The following is a 26194-nucleotide window of genomic DNA, read 5'->3' on the forward strand; positions in this document are numbered from 1 at the left end:
AAAGGTCAAAAAATCTCTGTGATCATGGTAAGAGGGAATTGAATCTTTCTTCAGTACAAAATAAAGACAGCATACATTAAAATATGTATGTACATATATGTATGTATATGTAGCACAAGGTGGATTTTGGTATGTTTTGAAGCATTTAACAGCATTTAAGGGTATTTTTACATTGAAATCCTTTGATATGTCAGTCGAAAGAAAATTAATAAATAACTATTTTGTTAATCAATTCATTGTCCAAGTCATTTTTTAAACAGAAATGCGATACTACCAAATTCTAAATGTAAGAATTTGCATCTTTACATGATAGTAAATTGAATAATTTGGGGTTTTGGACTGGTGATTGGGCAAAACAAGATGTTTGATGAAGTCACTTCAGGCTCTATTATTGAATAATAGAAAATAATCATTAATTGCATACTTAAAATACTTAAGTGGTGCTCATATACAGGGCTACTTAATATGAATGAGCACTAAAAGGTTCTCTGTCTGTCCCAGCTCAAGGAAGTCTAGACACTTGTAAAAACAAATTGGATTCAAGTATGAGATCATTTATTTACACTTTTACACACTATTGTCCATAAAAGTAAACAATGGTGCTGATGTTTATAGGACTGGACAATAAATACAATTTTCTGAATCACCAACACACAACTCTTATTGACCTTAATTTACACATTTTACGTACATATCACATCAGAAATGAGACAAACTGAGTAATGAAATATCATCCACAGATGTTGATATGTGATATTACATGAAATTATTAATTAATGCATTTATTTTATCTCTGAGCATTTTCTATTGATATTTCAGGAGTTGCACCAACTTTCCCAGAGCTCAGTTAATAATGTTGAGGGTTTGTTTTGCCTCAAAAGTGTTTAACTGCTATAACTGCAAGTTAAAGTTCACGGTCAACTTGTGTCTGTACATTTAACTAGTTTTGCTGGTAGCAGAACGGGAATTGACAGCGAGAATGCACAGACTTGTGACGGATGAACAGATAGGAGGCTTGTTTTGCATGCTTTCCCTTATCTGCTACTGTATTACCTGTGCTGAAGTTGAAAAGATGGCATGAGCTTCCTTGACATGGGCTCTTCATAAGATTAGCACTATTGTTTAACTTAGAACCTTTTTGTATTTATTAGCAGAGTAGTAACATTAGATGTATTACTGTATATAGCATATTAACACATTTCCCCCCGGGGATCAATAAAGTATTTCTGATTTTGATTCTGATATGCAGTATACCAGCATGCACTTCTGTGGGGAAGTTGTGGACAGTCAAGTATTCAGGTGTTGTTTATGTTCGAGGAGCTGTCAGTAAGCTGGAAGGTGAAAAGGTGTGTCTTAATTTGATCATCCTGGGTCGCAGCTGTTTCATGTATTGAGGTAGGGGTGTGTGTGTGTTAGTGTGTGTGTTAGAGGTTCCTGTAACCAGAGACCATGTTTGTCTCTCAGTGAAAAGCTGTCCTGACCTTCTCTGATCTCGCTCTCTCTGCCCACTTCAGGATGATTACGTCTGAGCTAGAGTTACACACATGTGATTATGCACGTGCACACACACATACTTATACACGCACATTTATCAAACATCTATCCAGTACTTATAAACTCACATTGTCCTTGTTATTCTCCATCACTTCATCCATCTCCGTCTCTCTGTAACACACACACACACACACACGTAGATCAAGTGTCTCTTGATGCCATATCTGCTAACGACAAAGGCAGTCTAGCCAAATGTCGCAATATGCCCATGGGAGCGGCTCTACAGGCTGTCAGGAGCAGCATAATGAGCTATCTTGTTGCCATTACTCTGCACTGGTCCGTGGTAGGATCACATTGGACAGCTGTTGATGTCTTCTCACTTTAATCCCTCTGGAATTATAATCCAGTTTGTTGCACTGTCAAGATTGAAGTTGATGAGGAAACTTTTTTTTTTCTCTTTCTCCTGTTCTTTGTCCTTTCAGGCTCATCGCCAGCCCATTAAGCAAATGTTTAGGTGTGAAAGACCGGATTCGGATTCGAGCCGCTTCCATCCCAAAGCTGGAGACCTTCTACAAACAGAACAGTCGGCAACCATCACAGGTTCGTATTCCCATTTTTGGACAAAAGATCTCTCTTCTGTCTACTCATTCATTTCCATTCCTATTTAAGATCCCCCTGCTTTTAAGTCTTCAATTTGGTTAACTCACTAATCTCCTAACAGGTGTCCTCTTATGTTCATCTGGATATCCTTAAATTAATACCTTGCATTCACAGTAATAAACTTTACAAGAAGCAGCAAGTACTTAGTGAATTGTTTTTGCCCCAAGCTTCACTTCACAGGCTTCAAACCGGCTGCCCTAACTTTGTTCATATGTATCTGAAAAGAAGGATCTGCAGAATTGGGGCTGAAAAAAAGTACTGCCACCTTGTCTGAGTGTTTTCAGTTGTTCAGGGGGGAAAAAAAAAAAAATATCATCTATATTTTGATATACAGTTAATACTCTCCTAAAAAAGATGCTAGAGCTGAACATAAATCAAAGATAAGGCAGTAAAGGACATGGCTCTTTTTGGTAATGACACAAATGTATCTATTGACTGGTTAGGGTTAGGGCTAAGGCTTAAAAGCATTTTTTTTTGAAGAAGGAACACTTCAAGCATGCAGAGCACAATAATAAAAAGAGAGGAGAATGTTAATGTTAATAAAAACATCATACAGGACCCCATTACATGATTAGAAATGTGATTGTAAGTAAGTTGGGAGTTCTCACCATGAGTCTCCCACTCATAATGCTTAGTGTGTTTGGAACAGTCACCTGCCTTGAAGGAAATTGCATGACCTGCTAATGCAAACGTGTGGGAGTTTGCATACATTTTCAGACCAAATTGCAGGAAGTGCAAGGACTGATGGGAAAGTGTGTGGGCAGGACTGAGACAGTTTTATATATGTTGGTAGTGTGAGTTATGTGTGTCTGGGTTTTATCTCGGCCAAAGAGCTTGATGAGCTGTCTCGGAACAAGGAACTGATAAAAACGGGAAGTCCCCAGATATTCACCTAGAGTCACACTGATGTGTTACAAAGGTACAATGATTAGTCATGAAATAGGAAATTTTAAAGTTTTAAGTGTTAAGTGTGTTTCCTCTACAGTGTGAGAAAATGTTCCTTCCTTTAAACAGCTCTGCCATCATTATGTTGTCTAATAAACCTCAGTTGTCATTGTCACCTTTTATTGCCATCATTTCCCTTTGTGAAACTATTAATCAGAATGTTAGTGAACCAAAAATGTGCATAAAAAAATAGGTGAATAACAATACAATCACTGCATAATCACAATTGTGCCTTTGTGCAAACTACGCTGTATTATTTTCCCTTAATCAGTGAACAGGTGCAGGCAAGTTGCGATGAGGTACAGGTTCACATGGGAATTTTCAGCCCTCCTCTTTGTTTCATTTGGCACTGCCACACTGATCTTCCTGTGCAGACAAGCAGCGTTCTGTCCTGTCAGATATGTCAATACATGATTTGACATATTAAATGAAAATTCACTTCTCCATCAGCACTGTTCTGTCTGTCTATGTCTGTGTGTGTTCATATGCATAATTCCACTCGTGCCACTGTGCCCTGACTTATTTGCAATTCATCTATTTCCATGTGGCCTGGACTAGCAGCAGCAACGCCCGCGTTATGTGTGTTGTCACCACAGACATATGACTGAATAGAGAAAGTACTGTGATATACATTTGTAATAAGTATTTGGATTACACAGTCAGGGTTAAATGTTGCACCCTAAGTATTCTTGCCTTCAAAATGTATCCTTTAATACAACACAGGTCTTTTCAACAGCAACACACCACCCTGTCAAGTATCAGGATGCAAAAAGAGAGAGCAGACAGACATTGTTACAGACTCATCAGCACAGAACAAATGCTTGGATCATGCACATTTATCATTGTAGGAGTCCTCCATTTTGACTGGTCAAATATGCAGCTTGTATGATCTGCATTTCCGTGTAATGAATGTGTAACACAGCTGTCAGAGACATCGACAAGGAGGTCTGGTTGGTAATATATCACGTATGAAATATTCCATCTCAGGGAATGATAGAGCTGCCAGCAGCATAAAACATTTACTGTCTGACCCTGTATGTGTGCACCCATAATGTATGTGTGAATATGTATTTTTGTGTATTCAGAGTGAGGTGGTAAGCTTGGGGAAGCAGTGTGGACTCTCCCAGAGAAAGATCCAGACCTGGTTCAGACACAGAAGGAACCAGGACCGACCCAGCAACACCAAAAAGTTCTGCGAGGCCTCGTGAGTTTTTCTTATCTGAAACACAGTTGTGTATGTCTGTCTCTCAAAGCTGTAGCAGGCTAAATGTTTAATGGAAAGTACAACAATCCTGTCAGCCAAAAGGTTAAAGTGGAGCTGCAGGAGAGCTGAGCGTCTCACCACTCTGTAGATGTGCACTGTGGAGCTAACTGCAGGTTTGTTGCCTGTGTTGTGTACAGGCAACAACACAGAGTTTAGAGTTTACTGATGTCATGTTACATGATGTCTGTGGGAAAGGTTGCTGCTTAGTTCGCCATCAATCACCACACAAAGTGCTATCTTTGAATTACATCAGTGAAATTCAGCATGTTAAACCTTTCATATTTATGTGAATAGACAGTACAGCTGTCTAAGATCTTTCTTTGAAATTTCTTCAATTTGTTCCCGATAAACTAAATCATTAATTTAATTTATACCATAGCCTCTAACTAATGATGTTGTTTATTTTTATCTGTGCAGCTGGCGTTTTGTCTTCTATCTCGTAGCGTTCACTGGAGGGCTCGGCTCTTTAATTAATGTAAGTCTGTTAGTCACTTTTATTTCTTTTAAAAGATAAGCAGGCCTTCATTACAGATACAATGTGTGGGAATAGTAATGGAATGCTTATGATTATTTGATCTTCCAGACTTCATGGTTCTGGGATGACAGCGAGTGTTGGAGGGGATATCCCAAACAGGTGAGCAGGAAATAGCGTGATTTTAATGTTCTGATGTTGTTTATATATATAGTATATATAATATATATAGACACAATCAGGAAGTATTTAAAGAAACAGCCTGTCCTCTTACATCAAGTATCTTTCTTTTATTCCAGAAATGCCAGTAGGTACTTTCAGTTGATATCTTGTTGTATTAGTAGTATTGAAATGATTATTAGATTATTGACTAGTCGTTCAACAAGATTATGAACTGAATATGTTTGGCTTCGGACTGTTGGTTGGACAAAACATCACCTATGGGCTATTTGAACTTGCAATGGGCATTTTTCACAATTTCCTGACAAATTATAGTCTAAATAATCAATGAGTTGAATATATATATACATATATATATATATATATATATATATTTTACAAAATTCTACCTTTCTTTTCCTTTAGCACAACTTGGACACACACTAACACACTTAAAAGAAAAGTGAGCAGAAAAAACAACAGCTGGGAGTGAACCAAGAAAACAAAAAGTCTTTAGTCTGTGTTGAAGGATTTAGCCACAGAAGATGTTGGGTTTCTAACACAGTTTGGTCAGTGCACTCCACCCACCCACTAACTTTCATCTCAATCCCTTTACTTCCTTTGAAGTTGGCTTGAATGCTTTTGTGTTTGCAGGGGTTTTTTTGCACTCTGAGCCTGAAAAGCCAATATCTCTTCTGTTTCAGTGACAGTTAGTCATGCCTGCAGGTCAACATTCCTGCAGGGAAGACAGTCCTTCCTTGTGGGGTCATGGCCTCCAACAGAAAACACTAGAAAAAAATGCCAAGCTCTCTATCTGCAGTTTGACTGATTACAGTTTGATCGCTCCTGCAGGCAAAACTGCCTCTGAACTTTTTTTGTTCCCTTTCTGAGGTCTCGTGGACTCTGACAGAGAGAAAGGATGTGTTTTTAGTGGTTAAATGCCTCAGCCAACTTCCTACTATTGTGGTTGTGCAGACTTGTGACAGACTGATGCAGTGTGTTCTGTAGGAGGTATTTTGTTTAGAGATAGTGCACCACCACTTTCTATGAATAAAAACATTTGAGGTTGACAGTTTTGTTTATACAGTATGTTCTTTATATGTTCTTATTGGACCATTAAGAGCTTTTGGAACTTCTGTTTTTCACGCACACACATAAACAAACCAATCAAACAGGGTGAACCTGTAAATGCTCAGTCGTGTGGAATCCTGGGTAGTTTTAGGACAAAGGGCGCTTTTGAGGGTCCCATTACCTCCAAAATCCCACAAATCGTCAGATCTTTGTCAGCACACACACGCAGGAGGGGCCAGAACTGTGCAATATCAGTTCATTCTGCTCTTTTAGCTTTATCATACATCTACAGCATGTTTTCCTGTGGCTACACAGATAAGCAGGATGATGGAAATGCTTCTGTTGCAACCACATACCACTCAATTTAAATTCTAAATTTTTGTTCTGACTCTCTCTCTCTCTCTCCGTAGCCGGTGGCCGAGGCTCATCACTGGTATTACATCTTGGAAATGGGCTTCTATGTGTCATTGCTTCTGTGTGTCTCTGTGGATGTCAAGCGAAAAGTGAGTGTGAGCTTGGTTTTCATACAATTGAATCTCACTGCAACATCCTGATGGTTTTCAGATGGTTTCCTGTGCACTTCCTCTCATTTTGTGACTGAGATTTGAACTTTTAGTCAAATGTTCAAAACCAAAAAGCTAAATGTCATCACTCACTCACTCATTCCACAGTATAATCCAAATGTTGTTTTTCTCTTGCGAGATTATACTTAATACGGATTATGCATCAGATTATCTGCTGTTACGTCATTACTTTGTGTACTTTTCATTTGGTGTCATTTTAAAACTTGAGTGTGGCAGGATTTGAAATCTTTTGCACATACTGTAAATCAATTTACTCCAGACTCCTTTTAAATGTGCTCTACACTACTCAGTTAGTCTTTGCTATATTGCTAAACTGCTTTATATACAGAAATATAGAGTTTCAATGTAATTCATCTATTTTTCATATTTTAAGGAAACCACTTCAGATGCTTTCTTAGGCAATTTCCTAAATTCTGGGAGAAAAAAAGGTTTTGTGTGGTACACCAGACGTTCCAAGCTGTTGATCAAAGATATTTTGAGCAAATCACATCAGACAACATGTAAATTTGCCGTCCCAATACTTGGACACAACAGATGCACAAGGCCACAGATGGAGAGCTGCTGAAGTCATGGTTACGCTACCGTATATCCTCCTCATACTGTGTGGTCTCTGTGTGTTCATGCGTGTGTTCCAGGATTTCAAAGAGCAGGTGATTCATCATATCGCCACCATATTCCTCATTGGTTTCTCCTACTGTGCCAACTTTGTGAGGGTTGGCACTCTGGTGATGTTGGTGCATGACTCTTCTGACTTCCTTCTGGAGGTAAAACACCACACTCAAATTTCACAACTGTGATTGTGTACTTTAAGTTTGAGGAAAGGAAAATACAATTAGGCATAATTGAAATGTTTTGCAATGCCAGAAACAGTCACAGACTTGACTTGAATACAGTCAATGTGCCATTTATTGTTGAAGTTTTCCTATCCTTACACTCTAACACATTGTGACTGTACATCCGGTTTAAACCAAGCTGCTCATAGAAAAGCATGAAAGTCATTTGTCAATTGTAAAAATAAGAATACTCTTTGTGGCTGTAAAAAGTCCCTCAGAAAACAATAGGCCCATTGTCCTTGGTTTAATGTGGCTGATTTTCCTGGGTGTAACATTTCACTGATAGCATCTGAAAATCAAGACTGACACTGTCACCTCAGATGAGGAAATATGTAGAGCTAGTCACATGACCTCAGGCGTTACTGGGTGTTGTCTGGCACTAAAGGGACAGAAAAGTGGTAACTTAATAACTACAGATTATTAATGGCATTTTGGCCTGTGGAAGTCTATTATGAAATATATTGCCTGAATTCATTCATCTTTGTCCTGCCACTCATTTTGTAACTGGTAATTTAAATGATGGAGATCTCATTTTAGAGTAAAAGCTGTTAATTTCCTTTCAATTTTTAACACTGTTTCTAGGACTGTTAAAAACTGTAAGAGTGTCTCGTCACTCTTTTTGTGATTACTGATAAGTGACAAGCACCTTTTCTTCTGAAAGTCTGCCAAGATGTTTCACTATGCTGGCTGGACGAGGACGTGTGACTCGCTGTTTGTCATCTTCGCTCTGGTCTTCCTGGTGACCAGGCTGGTGGTGCTACCTGGCAGGTAAAACATGGTGGAATATGATTATTATTAGGATATTATTGATGTATTTTTGCATTGTTTTCTCTCAGTTTTTAATTAAAATTGTGTCCAGATGTTGAAGTTTCCCAGAATCAAACACATGGTTTTGGACATAGCCTCAAACTAGGGAGTCACCTTGTTTTTCTGCAGTGGTCATTTGGTTTGGACGTCTGTGTCGTAGCAATAATACAGTCAAGTACAAGTCAGTACTTACAATACAAGTCAGCTTTCACACAGATTTTTATCTTGCATCATACAGTGGCACTTTTAAAAAGTTTTTGTACTTCCTGTAGCAATTGTACTAATGATTTGTTGGAACTGTCAAGGATGTGCTCCGTTGCTCACCCAACTTTGTCTATGTCATCTCGTATTTCCTCATGCATCTTTGTCCTTTTCTTTCTCTCCCACCGACTTTACATCACTGGTTTCTTAGCTGAGAGCAGCAGATTTACAGTCCATGTCAAAGAATTGATTCTGCCAGTTGTGAAACAGTACTTGAGTGATTCACAGTGCTCTAAACCTTTCAAGTCTGTGCTGGAACAATACTAAAACCGACTGTTGCTCACTGTGTTTGTTTACCAGAGTGCTCTACTCAACCCTGGTAGTATCTCTAGAGTTCTTCGGCCCCTTCCCTGGTTATTATTTCTTTAATACGCTGCTGTTAGTGCTGCAAGCTCTCCACATCTTCTGGGCTTATCTCATCCTGCGCATGGTCTACAAGTTTGTGTTCCTGGGCAAGGTGAGAAGAGTGCAAATGAAAAGGGAAGGACAATAAGTGCAGTATTTGGGCACCAAAAAATTTTTATTAACTTATTTACTTCCTTCATAGGTGGAGCGTGATGAACGTAGCGATGAGGAGAGTGAAGTGGATGATGAGGAGGAAGAGGAGGAGCCTGAGGAAGAAGGGGACGAGTGCAGCTGGGAGCAAAGAAAAGGTGCAATCAACTCCAAACTGGCATCGCTGGCTAACAACTGTGTCCTGAACAACCTCACCAACCAGAGGAATATAAACAGCAGACTGCCCAAAGCCAGATAGTGGAGCAGTGTCCTTCCACATCTACCAAGCCTCACTGGAAGAAAAAAGTAATTTTTCCCTCCCGCCTATTGGAGATTAACTCATGTCTGACATATGATACATACATATGGCTTGTGTACATCCAACATGGTCCATTGATGATTTCTGATCAGGGTAAGTCTGCATCTTGCTTATCTTGAAAAAAAGAGGGCAAAGCACAGATGATTGTAAATCTGCACAACCAGTGTGAGATTAGGAAGAAACACCATCGTTACTGTCACCCATACCACTGCATACTATAAAAATATATTTGGCAAAAAAAATCCTTTACAACAAACCATATGAGTTCTTTTTGCAAATTTTGCATTTCTGTGGTTTCTTTTCATTGAACTATAATAACTTGTTTGTAAATACATAAGCATACAAGTACGTGGGCTGTGCTATAATACATCCTTTCTGTTGAACAAGAAAAACTAAATGTTTTTTATACAAAATCAAACTGTTCTAATCTAATCTGTGGTATAATATGTTTTAAACAGAGCAAACTAAAACCTAGAATTAACAGTAATTCACTCCCACAGCTTTGTATCCACATACATGATATGGTTGATTGTACATAGACTATTAAAAACATTGATTGTAGTAAATCTGTTGATAAACCACTTTATATATCTATTTTTTATGAACCAATTACTCAACAGGTCATTTTATGTTGTAATCTGTGACAGAATATAAAAGGCTACTGAAGAAGTCCTTTAGGGATGATAAAATTATATTTTTCTGTTTGAGCTTACTCCTTAGAAAAGATATGACGCCCTCTGGTGCACAATGAAGAACATATCCTTGTAGAGAATCCACTCCCTATGTCTGATGAAATGATTCCTTTACAAAAAAAATGTTACTGCTCCTAGAAATATGGACCTGAAGCTATATGTGTATGTGTTTGTTTTTGTTTCTTTTTCTACTTTGAACATTGTGACAGGCAGCATGGTTTCTCAACAAGGTTTTTGTTAAGGTTTGCTCTACTGGACTTTAGTTTTGTGCCTTGGCTGCTGTTTTTTACACTATTCTGTGACAAGCACTTGATATTAAGCTCTGTGTGTAAGTAAAACAAACACACGGGCCAAGCCTTACTGTGACTGGTTCTGATGTTTTGTGTGAAATGTTGGTAAGGCTGCTGGTGCCTAGGTAAAACTTAAGTATGCATACAGATGGGCATTAGTGAAATGTGAGGTATTTTAGATAGTAGAGTTGTCTACAGAGGTCAAATGCTTTATGGCTCAGATAAAGAAAAGTTTTAAGATTTAATGGTTATTATAAAAGACAATGACATATTTTCATATGATTAGGCTGCATTCTACAAGAGCTGGAGTTTACATGTGTTTAAACTGTAAGCTTCTTCTTGGCTTGGTTCCAACCATCATAAACTATAGTACACTCACAGTAATTCACTACCAAAACACTGGTATTACATTTTCATAGGTTAGTGAGGGCAACTCTTTAAGATTTGTGTCTTACGTGTCTGCATACTGCATCGAACAATATTTTATATAAAGGAGTAGGAGCAGAAGCAGGGACTTGTGGCAGTGGGGGCTACAACACAAGGTTGGATTTAGGTTGTAGAGCACTAAAAGGGCTGATCCACTGAATAACACACCCATGACCCCCACTAGAATACTGCTTTTTTTTAAATTAAAAATAGAAAACCTGGTGAAATATAATGTTTCAATGAAAGTGACTATGAAATGTTCTCTTATGACTGCACCCAAATGCTTTGTTGATTGTGTTGTCAGTTGAAAAGTTTTAATAAATGACTAATATTTAAAATTAGCACTGCTGTCTTTCAAGTGTGGTTTACTAGTATTGAATATGTGTTCATTCAATCTATTTTTAGATTTTTTTGTTCTATGAAATGGCTTTTCATTTGTTTTATTTCAAATGACCTCTTACATAAAAATATATATGGCAAGTGCTCTGTTTAAGACAAGAATGACACTTCCAATATACACATATACATAACTACAAATTTTGTTATGTAGAACAAAAAAATGCATTTTCATTCGGTCAAATCACACACTGTCAAGTGACCATTCTCATGGTGACACACCCTCTGAGGGGCACTGGGCAGGGTATGGCATCGTCCACCTCAATGCACGTGTCTATGTAAGGGTCCATCAGAACCATGTTTGGGAATGCTTTGTTGCTCTTCTTCTCACTGACCAGGTATATCTGGCTGCTGACTGTTGTGCAGCCAGAGAAGAACTTCCTGTCCAGACATTCCTCCTCCTCCAGCACAGTCCACTCATCTGTTTCCACGTCAAAACGCAAGGCTTGGCCTCCAAACAAGTAGAGGGCACCGTTGAGCTCCGTGGCAACCAGGTCATAACTGCGAAAAGGGTAAACAAAGCTAAAGCAAAAAAAACTACAATATACTAATGAAGAAATGTCTGATTGACATTGGCAAAAAGCAAAGCAGAAGATTGACACTCACCGTGGAAATGGAGAATAAGAGACCACATCCCACTGATCCTCCTTCACCATATATCTCTGGATTCCACCATACGCCTCCCCATTTTCATCCAAGCCACACGCCACGTAGATACATGACCCCAGAGCGGCAGTGGCTGCCCTCTCCACAGCCCTAACCATGGGGCTGACTGCTTCCCAGCCCTCCTCTGACCCTAGGACCAGCCTTTCTACATCATCCACAAGCCCTTCGTCCATGCTACCCCCCAAGACATACAGTACTGAGTCCAGCCCTATGGAGCAGTGGCTGTGCCTGGATTTCTGCAGGGCCGGTCCGTCCACCCAGCGCTGGTTACCACATTCGTATATCCTGACCCAATCCACACAGAACCACAACACGTCCCGGAAGTGGCCACCTGTCACAACCACATTGTCCCCTACATAATGAGAGAATCAGAAAATTATGATAGTAAATACATGATAATTCTAATGGTTATTATACGTATGTGGTATTATTTTGCATTTACATTTTCCAATGAAGAATAAATACACATTCAGCCTCTCACTCATCATCAGTTTCATTCTCATCTCATGATTCAACCATTACCTACTGCAGCTACCGAGTACTGTGTGAGGTTCTTCCTCTGCAGAGGTGCACAACTCTGCCATCTACCACTGAGCGGGTGAAACTGGTACAGTGCCTGTTGCTCCTGATCATGAGGGCCACCCAGGACAAAGAGGGTCTCTCTGGCCCTGGTTCTCTTCAGTGACCTCCCCACTGACCAAGATGCTGGGAAATGTTCATTAAGCATGTAGATGAGCTTGGCTCTGGGGTCAGAGCTTTTCATTCTGGTCAAAAGTTCAGTGATAAATGGTAAAGAGAGCGACTCAGGCCTCACCAGTTCAATGAGTTCCAGAAAATGTTCTTCTCGTTTTGGGTCAAATGACACCCAACGCAGGGTGGCCTCCAGGGCGAAATCATCTTTATGGATGGCCAGGTCATCACTGGCAAGTAAATCTGCTATCGCCTCCTTAGACAAAGACAGGAAGTCCTCTTCAGCGACAATAGCAGAGAAGTGTGTGAGCACCACCTGTCGTGCTGCCTTGTAGAGCTGAGTGCAACCCAGCCTCCAGGCATAAGCCATCATTCCCAGACAGTTACTGAGGTGCAGCTCACGCTCCAGGAACTTGCAGCACAGCAGCCTCGCTTGTTCCAGTTGTAGAAAGTCTGCAGTTTCAAAGATCCCTAGAACATTTTCTCTGTCCAAAACAAGGTTGGATGTCCTGCTGTATTCCATCAAAACCCTGAAATACTGAAGGCCCACACCTTTGATCTCAACCCTCTTTTTGTTTCTCTCTACACCACAGCCGAAAAACAGAGCCCTGAAGTAGGGACTCTGGAGGGCCAGTTGCTGACGGTTGACATAAAAATCCTCTCCTTCTACCCGTAGAGTAGTATCAGGGATTACATCAGGCTCTTTCATATGTAAAGCAGAGTCATCTTCCATAAGTTGGTTTATCTGTTCAGAAAGAACTGTGACTTTAAAGCTTTCAGGTTTAAGCTCGGCGTCAGCTCTGCAGGCCATGTCACAAGAAACAGACACACCAGCCGTCTTCTGCATAGTGCCTCGTCCTCGTTCTGGTTTACAACAGACCAGCTGGCGATATTAATAGACTTTCCCCCTGACTGACTGCCGGCTAAACACAACAAGAAAATGGAGGTCAGTTTGAAAAACAGGAGCAAATTATAAAACAGGGAGTACGGGGAGTTACAACTTAACATTGGGTGTTTGCTTATTAGACTCAAATCAACAATAGAGTCAACAACCTATTAAACAACAAACCCGTGACGTCACATTCAGGCGCTCAGCGATTTGATTGGTGGAACGTTTGTGAGGTCAGAGTTTAACTTCCGTGTCACACGGCTAACATGGCGGTGAGTTCGTTTGGTTTTCGCTTTCATTCAAATATCTTCTTACCTTTGCAGCCACAAACACTCCCAGGGGTGTCTTCAGTTAGTATATAATATGTGTAATAAATCCGAACATGTCCTGAAATGTAGAAGAAGTGCTCGAAAGCAACACGCGGTGTTATTCTTACATTTGCTAACTTGGCTAGCCGGGCAAAGCTAACCTCGGGCTAAGTCAGTGTTTGTGCGCGGCTAGCGTGCGTGTGAGTGGGTCACCAACAATGTCCCTCTGCTCTGTGCAGGATAAAGAAAAGAAGAAAAAGGAGAGCATCTTCGACTTGTCAAAATACATCGACAAGCCGATTCGTGTGAAGTTTCAAGGCGGACGAGAGGGTAGGTGGCCAATGCTAACCAGGTTAGCCGGTGGAAACGGTGCATGTAGACTGAATGAATCCGGAGTAATGTGAGCTTTACACTGTGTATTTCCCTCTCAGCCAGCGGTGTCCTGAAGGGTTTTGATCCTCTGTTGAACCTGGTGCTGGACGGCACAATCGAGTATATGCGAGGTAAGTTAAATATAAGTTAAATGAAGGAACATTGTAATAGGTAATGTCCAGTGGTGTAGTCTAGTTTATTGTAGTGGGTGTACTGTGATGATTCCCTCCCAGACTCGTACACACACGTCCCGGACCGACACCCCATAAGCACCACCACACTCACTAACCAGCGGCTTACATGCACCACACATAATTGAAAGCATTCTGAAAGACTGGGTATGTACTATATCAACAATTTATTATAAGCAACACAAGCCAATAAACTGATCACAGTTTTCTATATAAAATCTTAATCTGAGAAGTAACTAGAAACTAAAAGCTGTTAAATCAATGTAGGGACTAAAAAGTACAATATTTGTCTTTAAATGTAGTGAAGTAATTACATTAACATTTTATGCTACTTTATACTTCTAGTATAAAGTAGAATGAACACTGTACTAAATTCAATTTTGAGGTACTTGTTAGCTACTTTAATAGCATAAAATGTAAATACTCAAGTAAACAACAAGTAAATTAAAGTGTTTTTAAATTCCCTAGCTTGACTCCTAGTCCACAAGGCTGGCCAGCCAGTTCTCATCTAAAAGAAACAAGGAGATATACAGTGGGATAAAAGCATTGTATTCTGTTGACTACTGGACCCCCCACACGCACGCGCGCGCACACACACACACAAAGAAGCGCTCAAGGGGAGGGAAAAAAAGAGCGGTAGAGCGCACAGGGTGAATTTTATGGAGGGGGAAAGAGGAGACGCATTCCCCCTGTAAAAAGTATCTTATTGCAGTTATTTACCAGGTATTTGCGAAACAAAATCACTGAAGTTAAAGTTCTGTCAAAAAACTATTTACGGATCTTTGCGCATTTTTAAGTGGGTATACGGAAATCCTGGAGCTTTCTTAGTGGGTATACGGCGTATACCTGCGTATCACGTAGACACCACGTACACCACTGGTAATGTCATTAGGTGCAACATGACATAAGCATGTTATTAAACTATAGAGAAAAACCTCCATCTGACAACTTGAACTAACCCTAAAAGAAAGAAAATACTCTTAACGTGTATAACCTTGTCAAAGTCTGCGCCTCTTCTTATTTAACCTGATCCCAACCTTGAGCTTCACCTAAAGTAACTTAGTAATCTCTGTAACACCAAACCATAAACTGTCATTAAGCCTAAATTGTACCCTAATCAATAAATGTGAGCACTAAATTAACACTAAACTGCACATGTACAGTTTAGTTTTTTAGTCAAGCTGCTTTAAATATTTTTTGAATTGTACACCATTGTACTGCACATTGCATATAGTGCAATATATATATTTTTCATTTGTAGTTTTATATTTTCTATTATATTTTGTAACATTCTTATTTGTGATACTATTGTATGCACACTGTCCTCTTTTTATTGCAGACGTGCTGCATTAAATGTAGATGTTATTGTGCTATATCTTAAAATAAAATAATTAACGCGTCCTCCAAAAAGCCTACATTTTGCTGACTTTCTATTAATGTAGTGTATTAGGGTTGTTTAGGCTCAATGTTCACTGTGGGTCATCCACCTGTGGATGCACGAGACTGAACTAAATGGGGACCCATCACACACAAAAGTATTGCTCCATAGCACAACTAGTAGTGGAAGAACTCCACACGGTACCTCTTTAATAAGAACAGCTTCATATGTATCTTTAACTCTTGTCTATCCAGATCCAGATGACCAACTGAAGCTGACAGAAGACACCCGGCAGCTGGGCCTGGTGGTCTGCAGAGGAACCTCCGTAGTGCTCATCTGTCCTCAGGACGGCATGGAGGCTATACCAAACCCGTTCATACAGCAGCAGGATGGCTAACACAGTCGTCACACACACAATTACAACCATGCGCACACACTTTTGTGGGGGTTTTTTTTGTTGTTTTATTTTTAAAACATAACAGTAATAATGTGTATGACAAAACAAATTTCTGTTTAAAATCATAAGTTGATCAGCAAAAGGACACTTGAAAGCACTTCACTTTTGTTTCTGTCTGTGATGTGAAAGTTTGCAAAGATTTGAGTTGTCAAGAGCCCACAAGTTTGGGAAATGTTAACAGTACCATTTTCTTTTTATCCAGAATTAGTCATCTTTTTACTATTCTTTGTTGTTTTTGATAAGAAAATAAAATGAAAATGTATATAGAGTGTTGTCAGTTTTGTTCTCCCTTGTTCATGTGTGTGTTGGATATATGGGTGGAGAACTGTATAGACTACATGTGATTCAGAGAACCCTAAAGGTTGCAGCAATTTAATGAATACTGAATACTGAACACTGAGCTGCTGTTTTCTGTGTGGTTCTCCAGCCTTTTCCAGTAGGGTTTATATCCAATTCAGCTGTCTGTTACTTGTGGTCTGTCTATAGCTCAGTGCCACTGCTGTCTAATTTGACCATAAAAATAAAAGTCTTGGCCATAATAAAACAACTGGACGCAAACTAGCTAAAGCTAATTTACACGTGAACTCCTTTAATAATCACAGAAGCCAATAGTTTCATATATATTTCATAACACCAGCCAAATAGTTCAGATCCCTTGATAGACTTCTTAACCATTTAATGGTAGTCTTTGGACAAACCGCTGGATTGCCTGCAGCTCAAGTAACAAGTATTTCATTGTGATCTTTCAAAGTGTTTAAATGGTGTGTCTGTGTGTGTGAAGATAAGCCATTCGAGCCTGTCTGCACGCTGACAAAGAGACATTTGTGGTCATAACTGCTTTGAGTTGAAAGTGCTTTAGGCAGGGTGGGGGAATAATGTAAGTAGACTGATTTACCTTTGTTAGGATTGTTCATTTAGGGTGGCTGGCAGGGGGGATTTTTTGTTGTCCATTACCTCAAACAAAAATTTACATACAGACAAGTAATTTTAAATGGACTGTAAAACACAAAATATTAACTTGTAATACTAATACTATTTCAGTATTTTTCTTGTGAACAGTACACCCTGAATTGGGCTCCAACATTCACTCAACATATTAGATGTGACTATAAAACATTCTTTTATAGCATCATAGAATTGTGAATAAAATACTCCCTAATGGAGTTTAATCTACTTCCACTCTCAGTGTCAACCTAAGTGCAGTAGGTTAATGAAGTCCCAGAAAAGGCACCTTAACTGATTAGAGAGGCTGTAATCCTGGTAAAAGAACCCACCATGGTTTGCCAGGTGTTGTGAGCCCTGGACATGCAGCCAGAAGTAAAAAGGCAGAATTCCAGGAGGCTTCGCCCCTCCTCTGCTGCTCAGTCACTGTGTCAATGGAGCAGAGGCAGGCAGCAACTAGAGGGAGTACTGGGCTCCACTGAACACTTCTTTTTATGTCCAATCTTTTTCAGGCATTACTTTTTCAAACTTTCTGTAACGTGCGTTGCATAAAGGAGATGTTAATTATTTACCTGGAGATTATGGGAGCTCTGAGGTGACAGTAGAAAGGCCTGTGCACACCGGGGTGTAACCAAAGGGATCAAGACCGATGGGAGGAGGTTCGGTAGGGGATTTCTGAAGCTGAGCCGACTTCCTAAAGTAAACTGAAAAGGTGACCTACCTGCGGGACGGACACGACACGCCCCCTTGGCAGGTGGAACAAATAGCGGAGCTCTTGGTCCTTGTCTTCCTCCATGCATGTATCTATTCATGTGTGCGCCAAGTCATGCACTGAGAGCTGCGGGATATTGTGAATGTCAGTGTTCAGAGGAATGAGAGAAGAAAAAGGTGAGTGAGTTTACTTCAGAACATAAAGCCTGTATTGTGTAATGGTCCCCACTGGAGTCGCCGTGCGTAATTTGCCTGTGCAGAGAATAATGGATTTCCTCGTTGATTCAATGTATTCATTGAAAACCTGTTATCCGTGGAACTTTAGAGACGTTAACTTGTTTTTAGTGTGACCTTTCTCCACATCTGATTTGTGATCGCCAGGTAACATGGCCTCCGTGATCTCTTTTACGCACAGCCGTACAATCTCAGCCAGCTCTCCAGAGCAGAATTACTGTTTGATGTTTCTGTCTTAACGATTTTACAATCCTCACGTCTGTGTGTGTGTGTGTGTGTGTGTGTTATTTTCTTATATGGGCATCTGTATCTAGAGTTTAAATTTAACAACGTGTCTCCCCAGTAAGCTACATTTCCGAAGTGGGACCTTATTCCTTGAATGTTTGGAACATATTTATTTTTATAGAAGGCTGTTTCTGTGAATGACAAACAATAACTATTATTCAGTATTAATTTAATATATGAACACACATTTTGTTGTCGTGTTAAGTCTCAAGCTAATTGTAAATAAAAACAAACTTAATTATTTTAAGTTGTTGGTTCACATGTGTCTGATATAATGCAAAGGGGAACATAATATTCATATTGGGATGTACGGCCAAAATAAATTAGATTATTGATATGGATCTTGTTGTCCAGTCCTACCTATATATATTATCTGTTATTACAGAGTCTCCTCTAATAGGTCATACTTATTACAGTTAATTACAGAACAGCTGTTTCTGTATTTCTACCAGGACTGGATCATTTTGTCTGTCGGGCATTATGATACTGGATACAGTGGAATGTGACTTGTGAGGTCGTGCTGTGAATCCAACATGGAGTTAAAGAAGGATGGAGGAGGAGGAGGAGGGTCGTGGTCTTCTTCAGGAGCATCTTCTGCCCCTTCCAACCCTGCCTGCTATAGGAGCATCCTCATAGCCTTCTTCCTTATCTTCCTCGTTATCGGGGTCTTTGTAGGCCTGCTTACTGGTGAGTATGTAGACAGTATTCATACTACTCTGTGAAACACAATTCCTAAACGTATTCTGTGAAGGATGAACCATTTCTCCTCTGTTGTTACCAGCCTACCTGGTTCAGGAGCAGCATTATTTCATGGAGACAGTGGAACTGCAAGGTCTGAAGTATGATCCTGTTCTGCAGGATGAGGACTCTGGTTTCTCCATAGTACTATCTTCTGTTTTAAAGTCCAAGGTCAGTCCAGATTGTCACTATGTTGAGAGCCCAACATTTCCATTAAAAAGTGTTAAAATGTACATTTTACCCTTTTTTTCCCCAGATTAAAAGTGTATTCACTGCCTCATCAATATCACATCACTACGTTGATTGCAGTATTGTTGCCTATGGGTAAGTGGAAGCTGAACGGAGGTAGATAATTCACTCCAAGCAACAAACAACATTGACTGTTTTCCTGCTTTCCCAGTAACATTTATGGTGACGTGATGGCAACGTTCAGACTGGTCTTCAGGGTGTCCAAGGTCCAGCAGTATTCAGACAACCTTGTTCAGGACTTGCTGAGAGCAGGGCTCAGATCAGCAATGCAGGAGAAACCACTAGAGGTGCCAGAATTTGGAGAGATCAACACTATCATCTTACTGGGTAGTGAAACTATACTGTCATCAGTCGACTGTCTGTGGCCCTATAAGTGGATGTGTGTCATGGGAGTGACAAAAAATAGGCCACAGCTGTGCAATGTATTCTCTCAGAAACTTCGGCAGTTCTCACAGGACCTATGTGTTTCTGTCTTCTCATTCCTAGGAGCCAGTGGGAAGTCATTTTATGCTATTGGAGATGAGCTGATAGGTGAGTGAATATGTTGTGTACCTAATAATAATCCTTCAGCATATATTTACACCTTCGTGGAATACCAAATGGGTGTTGTTTTTAAAATCAGGGCAGATAGTGTGACTTGTTAATTTTTTTGTGACTCTTTTTAAAAGATATGTAGTTTAAATTACAGGTTCTGCTTTGAAAAAAAACACACATGCCCATATGTACATTGAAAGAGTTTTTGGTCTTTGTCATCATTTCTGCTGTCCATAAAGAGATCCCTTCATTACGCAATACCAATGTTTGAGGCAGAAAAATATACACTGCCCTTGTTCTGTGCAAAAACACATTATAAAGTTCTTCTGAAGCTATTATGAGCCTGCAGAAGAAAGCAGGGGCACAGAAAAGGGAATTTGTGCTAACGAATAAAGATACCCACTTGATTTGACTAATTCAGACTGCAAAATGCTTTTTTTTGTTTTACACTCACTCACTAGTATTACACAGATTACATACAGGTTGTGGGAGGGGGTTGGGTAGGTCATTGTTGTTTATTTCCCTGTAACTGCTGCAAAATTTGAATAAAAATATATTAAAAAAAGGAAAAGGAAATGATCTCTTCAAGCAGAATGAACATTGACCTCCTGCAATGCACATATGTGCATATGGGTATTGTTTTAAGACAAAAATATGCACAAAAGTGAAGCTCTAAGAAGCCATCTTTCTTGCACCTACAGTAAATAACTTGCGTAAAAACAAATGACACTATAAAGAAATATCACATATATTGTTTAATTCTGATCTGGAGTTTCCTCTTAAAAGATTGTTTTAATTCCTTATTTATTTACGAGCTGCAAATTTACTAATTGTACCTTTATTTGTAACTCTAATCCTACTATTTTTTATATTATCTGCTCTCTCCAGCCAGGTGTCCTGACAACACCTTCACTTGTGACAACGGAGAATGTGTCACTAAATTGAACCCAGAGTGTGACTTCATCCCCGACTGTGCAGACGGATCTGATGAATCTCGTTGTGGTGAAACTACAAATTTTACTACAGTCCCTTTACGCCTAATTATTCAATTTTCTTTTTCAGTTGTTATTGGTAAAACATGCCGTTACCACAAAAAGAATATACTGGTACTGACTATATATTGTAATATTATATTGTAAATGTGAGGTTACTGACATACCTTGACGAAAAAACCACCACTGCTTCATCTTCACCTTGACCACATGATGTGACTTTTCCCCTCAGCCTGTGGTACTCGTCTTGCTATGAGGAGTCGGGTGGTGGGTGGCGCGGATGCTCGGGAAGGTGAGCTGCCATGGCAGGTTAGTCTGAGGCTCCACGGACGTCACACCTGTGGAGCCTCCATAATCAGCGAACGCTGGCTGGTCAGTGCAGCACACTGCTTTGAGAGGTAGGTAGCAACATCATTTAAAAATTAAGAGACAGGTTTATGAGTTTATTCATTAAATCTTTGTAACTGTAAATTGTGTTATTAAGTGACTTGCATGTATATTTGAAAGTTTTGTCATCGCTTTCTTTTCTGTTTACAGGGACAATGACCCCAAAGAGTGGACAGCCATGGTAGGAGCCACACTGGTGAGCGGTGAGGAGTCCCACTCCAAAACCATTAACATCAAGTCACTGGTTGTGTCTCCATACTACAACCCCATGACCACTGACAACGATGTTACTGTGCTGGAGCTGGAGACGCCTCTCACCTTCAGCTCTTACATCCAGCCTGTCTGCCTGCCCTCCCCATCTCATGTCTTTGCCCCCGGACACAGCTGTGTGGTGTCAGGGTGGGGAGCTCTAAACCAGTTTACTAGTGAGTCTGCCTCCAGCAGGACAGCTCAGCACATCAACACACGAGGAATCTAAAGAGAGAGGGAGTTAATTGTTTTTTGTTTGATACCCAATACTGTAACGTCTATAGTGTGTCTGCTTTTAGCTTTCAGATTATATTTTCCTGTAAGATAATAATGAGAAATAAATAATTTATCATTTATAATCCGGATACGATATCATACGATGTCAGTCAGTCAAGAAAATTGTATCCATCCACAGTAATGCAAGGAAAAGATAACATTTTGCTGTATTAAGATCCCACATGACATATACTAGTCATATCACTATATTCCCCCTCTACGTGTAGTTATTCTAGATTTACAAGAATATATATGAGAACTTTTAAAATGATTTAACACACTTATTTTAACTGCTTTGTTAAAGTACGGTCAGTAAGAGTAATTTAGTCTTCCTGCGCTCTTCTGTCGCTCAGATGATGTGCCTCCCACACTGCAGAAGGCGGTGGTGAAAATCATCGACTCCAAGGTGTGCAATAAATCGTCTGTGTACAGAGGTGCTGTTACTTCCAACATGATGTGTGCTGGATTCCTGCAGGGCAAGGTGGACTCGTGTCAGGTTAGCACTGTTTCACTTGGTTCACATAAAGGTGGCTACAATAGCACAAGCTATCAACACAGCTATCAACTTACATTTTGCTACAATACTTTCACGTCTCTGGGCGGGGAGTTTGCATCCATACACTGATGATCTGGTCTTCCTTTTCTCTCTTGAAAAGTAGGACTAACACTATATGTTAACACTGGTCCCACCCTAAAAATAGAGGCCTATGGGCTGTTGCTGTTATTTTCATCTCAGCATAACATAATGTAATATTACAGTGAGACAAACATGACATTCTTCCCCAGTAAAGGCTCAGTCCAGTCTCCCACTACAGCTCAATCGGTTTAATGCACCTAAACACATTTCAGATTCAGCTCGTAACCCATTATATGGCAAAACAAAACAAACAAAAAGTATAAATACTTGATATACTGCATTCTGACAATAAATACCCAGCAGATCATTTTTTATTTTCTTTGCTCAGCAACCCTGAAGTTGGTAGGGATTTGTTACTTTTATTATTTTTTATTTAAATTTAATATTTTAAGTTTCAGAGGTCTTGTGTTGTCTCTGCAGGGTGACTCTGGAGGGCCTCTGGTGTGTGAGGGGGCCCCCGGTAGGTTCTTCCTGGCTGGGGTGGTGAGTTGGGGTGTGGGCTGTGCTCAGATCAACAGGCCTGGGGTTTATTCCCGCGTCACCAGGCTCCGCAACTGGATTCTCAGCCACACAGATCCCAGCTTGGTCCAAGATTACTCCCAGTATGTTCCTACTGTGCCAGTTTCTGTGACAGAAGGAGGTTTTAATCAACCGCCAGTACCCAGGACCGTAGCCATGGATGTGTCATCTGCACCAACACTACCTGGTATTGTCATTCTGAAAGCAGCTTAATTTTATTAGAGGGCAGCCATAAATATAGTATAAGAAATGTTTGAACTCAATTATTATTTAGACTCATGCCAAATGATCTGGCTATCATGTCTCCCAGTCTTAAACTGCAGTGGAAACTTCCAGTGTAGCGACACCTCCTGCATCAGCAAGGTCAACCCGGAGTGCGATGGAGTCCCAGACTGCCCCAACCAAACCGACGAACGAAACTGTGGTAAGTTTACATCATACTGTACCATGGTTTACATGTGTAAAGGAGTGCACGTACAGGGTTTAAAGGAAATGTGTCTGATGAGGGGTTTTTTTTCCAGACTGTGGCGTACGTCCTGCATTGGGCTCCCAGAGGATCGTGGGTGGAGTAACAGCTAGAAGGGGGGAGTGGCCTTGGATTGGCAGTCTCCAGTACCAAAGACTTCACCGTTGCGGCGCCACACTCATTCACAGCAAATGGTTACTCACAGCGGCACACTGCTTCAAAAGGTACTGTGTGTGTTTAGCGAGATACAACATGCCTTAGCACAGCAGCACATAAAAACCTTGAAGTGTGACTTCTTTCCAATAAAATTAGTTTATATCAAAAATACCTCTTCCATTGCATCCAGAATGGTTATAACACAGTCTTCATCTATAATCTCTTAGTGACCAGAGCCCCACTAACTGGGCTGTGAGCCTGGGAACTGTGCTGCGCTCTGGAGTGGGAGCCCTGGTCATCCCTATCCAGAGGGTCATCATCCACCCAGCCTTCAATGGCACCAACATGGACCACGATGTGGCTCTGTTAGAGCTGGCAGTCCCAGCCCCAATGTCCTACACAATCCAGTCTGTCTGTCTCCCCTCACCAGTGCACCGCTTCCTGAAGAATGCAGAGTGCTACATCACAGGCTGGGGATCCATGAGAGAAGGAGGTGAGAGATTTAAAATCCCACTGACATCGGGCACAGCTTTCCAGAAAGCACTGTACAATTGCATAATGATATTAACATGTTACAATAAAGTAAAGGAGTAAAGTAAATTTATTTTAAAGAGATGTGAAAGAAAGGAGGAGCAAAAGCTTCCATATTATTATGCTCCTAAAGACTTTTCTTAAAGCATCATAAGGAATTTTGTACTGAGGTTAATCCTTACAGCTCCATTATGACATAAATCTTACAATATGATATGAATCACTATCAAATGGCCTCTTCACTCAAATTACAAAAAGCATACAGTATTTACAGCATCTTTCATCTGCTGAGGTTCTGGCTTATCTACCACTGAAACTCCTGCTGCTACACCAGAACCATGTAGGTGAATGGAATTTAGTTTGTAGTGTTCGCAGCAGTAAAAGAAATGCATTGTGCAATGTCTTATAGCTCACCTGGTAGAGCTTGCGCCCCATGCACTGAGGCTGAGTCTGTCAGCTGTGGCGGCAATGGGTTTTAATCCAACCTGTGGCCCTTTTTCCTGTCAATCTTCAGCAATGCTATGCAATAAATGACATTGCATAACCCACTAATATACTTACTATTCTTCGGCACAGGTTCATTGACCAACCTGCTGCAGAAAGCTGCAGTGAACACCATTGACCAGGCAGACTGCCAGCAGTCATATGGAAATGTGCTGACTCCTAACATGATGTGTGCTGGTTACATGGAGGGAGGCAGGGACACCTGTTTGGTAAGATGCAGGGGGACTTCATTCTATGTGACACAAATACCTTTTACACAGCCTGGAAGTGGGCCGGACATCTGGGTGGTATGATCTTGGCAGCATCTGAGCGGTAAGATTGTGGAACAGAGTTAAAACAAGTGAACAGAGGCTCAGGGAAATAGGGCCATGGCTCTGATTTTACAGTGGATGGTTAACCAGGTCAGAACAATGTAAATCTTGCCCTTTACTCTTTTTCTAGGACTTGTGCTTGGAAAAAAGTAAAAGCTGGTTGATTTGAAAATACTTGTCGGATATTCTAATCATGGTACAAACATGATGGAGAGAACCAAGTGTTGCTTGTTGAGGAACATTGCAGCACTTATGTGAGAGATGCTTATCTGAGAGATGCTTATCTGGTGGGAGAGAGTAGACTTTCTTTCCTACAAATACAGAGTCCCCCTTTTCACCCATTCCCTCCCTGTAATCTTCTTATGTAAGGAAACCCACATGCATTCCTGTCTCGGTCAAAGCACCTGGCATCTCAGCAGCGATCCAAGTGACATTCTCTTTGTACCTGCTGCGTCTTACTTATTATTCTGCTTCCTCACTCATCCTTAATCAATTGTTTTAGTCACCTTTACGTACTGGAGACCTCAGAGCATTAAGGTTATTTTAATTTCTAACAAATCAATAAAAGCCACTCTTGTGTTCTTTCTCTCCTCTGTCGTCCAGGGAGACTCTGGAGGGCCACTGACCTGCCGTCAGCCCTCTGGCCAGTGGTTTATTGCTGGAGTGACCAGCTGGGGACACGGTTGCGGGCGAATTGGTTTTCCGGGGGTTTACACTCGCGTGACATCCATCAGGAAATGGATATCTACGCACCTGCCTTTCTGAAGAGGCAAAAACATGGGAAATTAAGAAGCTGCAAACTACATGGATACATTGGATTTTCCTCAACATCTTTTCCATAAAAGTGTACTGTACAAGGACTAAAGTCATGCTAAAAGCCACACACATACTCACACATAGTTTCCACAGTATTGACCTGTGTGACTAACTGGTCATGGGTGCTGTTTGTAATACTGTGCAATCATCTGATCTGGGACCAACCTTTCATAATGTACTGAAGATACAAGAATACTGAACTGTGGTTTATGGACATTCTGCTAGCACATGCATGATTGAAAGTATTTATTTCAGTTATTTATTTTCCTGACTGGTAAACTTACTGTACATGGTGTTTTTTTTTTTTCAATTTTGTGTGGGGCACAATATATGTGGTTCATTTATGGGTACATTTTCTTGTGTTTTTTTTTTTGTATCTATTCTTAAAGAAATAAGACAAAGATTCGATGTAATAATTGTTGCTGGAAGCTGGGTTTTCTGGGGAAAATACAGTTCTGCATGAAAAAGTGGTATTGCAATCAACTTTACCTTTTGATTGATAAAGGCAACTCCTGGTGATGTTTCATTGATAGGCACT

General features: G+C 40.3%; 4 protein-coding genes across 5 annotated transcripts in view; 3 read left to right on the forward strand and 1 right to left on the reverse strand.

Annotated features, from left to right (window-relative positions):
• LOC118321858 (ceramide synthase 2-like) overlaps positions 1-9329 on the forward strand; it is an 11850-nt gene extending 2521 nt beyond the window's left edge. The window contains exons 3-11 of the mRNA XM_035653393.1: positions 1977-2094; positions 4185-4303; positions 4781-4838; positions 4947-4997; positions 6476-6568; positions 7285-7413; positions 8144-8250; positions 8851-9007; positions 9098-9329. Coding sequence (XP_035509286.1) covers positions 1977-2094; positions 4185-4303; positions 4781-4838; positions 4947-4997; positions 6476-6568; positions 7285-7413; positions 8144-8250; positions 8851-9007; positions 9098-9304 — 1039 coding nt within the window. The 3' untranslated portion in view covers positions 9305-9329. The remainder of the gene's footprint in view (positions 1-1976; positions 2095-4184; positions 4304-4780; positions 4839-4946; positions 4998-6475; positions 6569-7284; positions 7414-8143; positions 8251-8850; positions 9008-9097) is intronic.
• LOC118321857 (kelch-like protein 23) lies at positions 9047-13406 on the reverse strand. The gene is made up of 3 exons (XM_035653392.1): positions 12357-13406; positions 11775-12186; positions 9047-11669 (listed from the first exon to the last, which is right to left on the reverse strand). The coding sequence occupies exons 1-3, from the start codon at positions 13369-13371 to the stop codon at positions 11363-11365; spliced, it is 1734 nt and encodes a 577-aa protein (XP_035509285.1). The 5' UTR covers positions 13372-13406; the 3' UTR covers positions 9047-11362.
• On the forward strand, positions 13338-16385 carry lsm7 (LSM7 homolog, U6 small nuclear RNA and mRNA degradation associated). 2 transcript variants are annotated; one of them, XM_035653395.1, is made up of 4 exons: positions 13338-13470; positions 13961-14051; positions 14153-14224; positions 15917-16385. In XM_035653395.1, exons 1-4 carry the CDS (start codon positions 13465-13467, stop codon positions 16057-16059), a joined length of 312 nt encoding a protein of 103 aa, XP_035509288.1. In that variant the 5' UTR covers positions 13338-13464; the 3' UTR covers positions 16060-16385. The 2 variants fall into 2 exon arrangements, with proteins under 2 accessions (XP_035509288.1, XP_035509287.1); XM_035653394.1 differs by lacking the exon at positions 13338-13470 and adding an exon at positions 13556-13685.
• A 2439-nt stretch (positions 16386-18824) lies between these two features.
• Positions 18825-25746, forward strand: tmprss9 (transmembrane serine protease 9). The gene is made up of 15 exons (XM_035653724.1): positions 18825-18978; positions 19073-19200; positions 19286-19353; positions 19430-19605; positions 19765-19809; positions 20701-20814; positions 21037-21202; positions 21342-21616; positions 22070-22212; positions 22774-23059; positions 23183-23296; positions 23394-23562; positions 23722-23987; positions 24602-24738; positions 25444-25746. The coding sequence occupies exons 1-15, from the start codon at positions 18825-18827 to the stop codon at positions 25603-25605; spliced, it is 2403 nt and encodes an 800-aa protein (XP_035509617.1). The 3' UTR covers positions 25606-25746.
• The last annotated feature ends 448 nt before the right edge of the window (positions 25747-26194 follow it).

This window comes from Morone saxatilis, unplaced genomic scaffold (genome assembly GCF_004916995.1).
Source record: "Morone saxatilis isolate NCDOM2014 unplaced genomic scaffold, NCSU_SB_2.0 Contig12, whole genome shotgun sequence".
Lineage (NCBI taxonomy): Eukaryota > Metazoa > Chordata > Actinopteri > Moronidae > Morone > Morone saxatilis.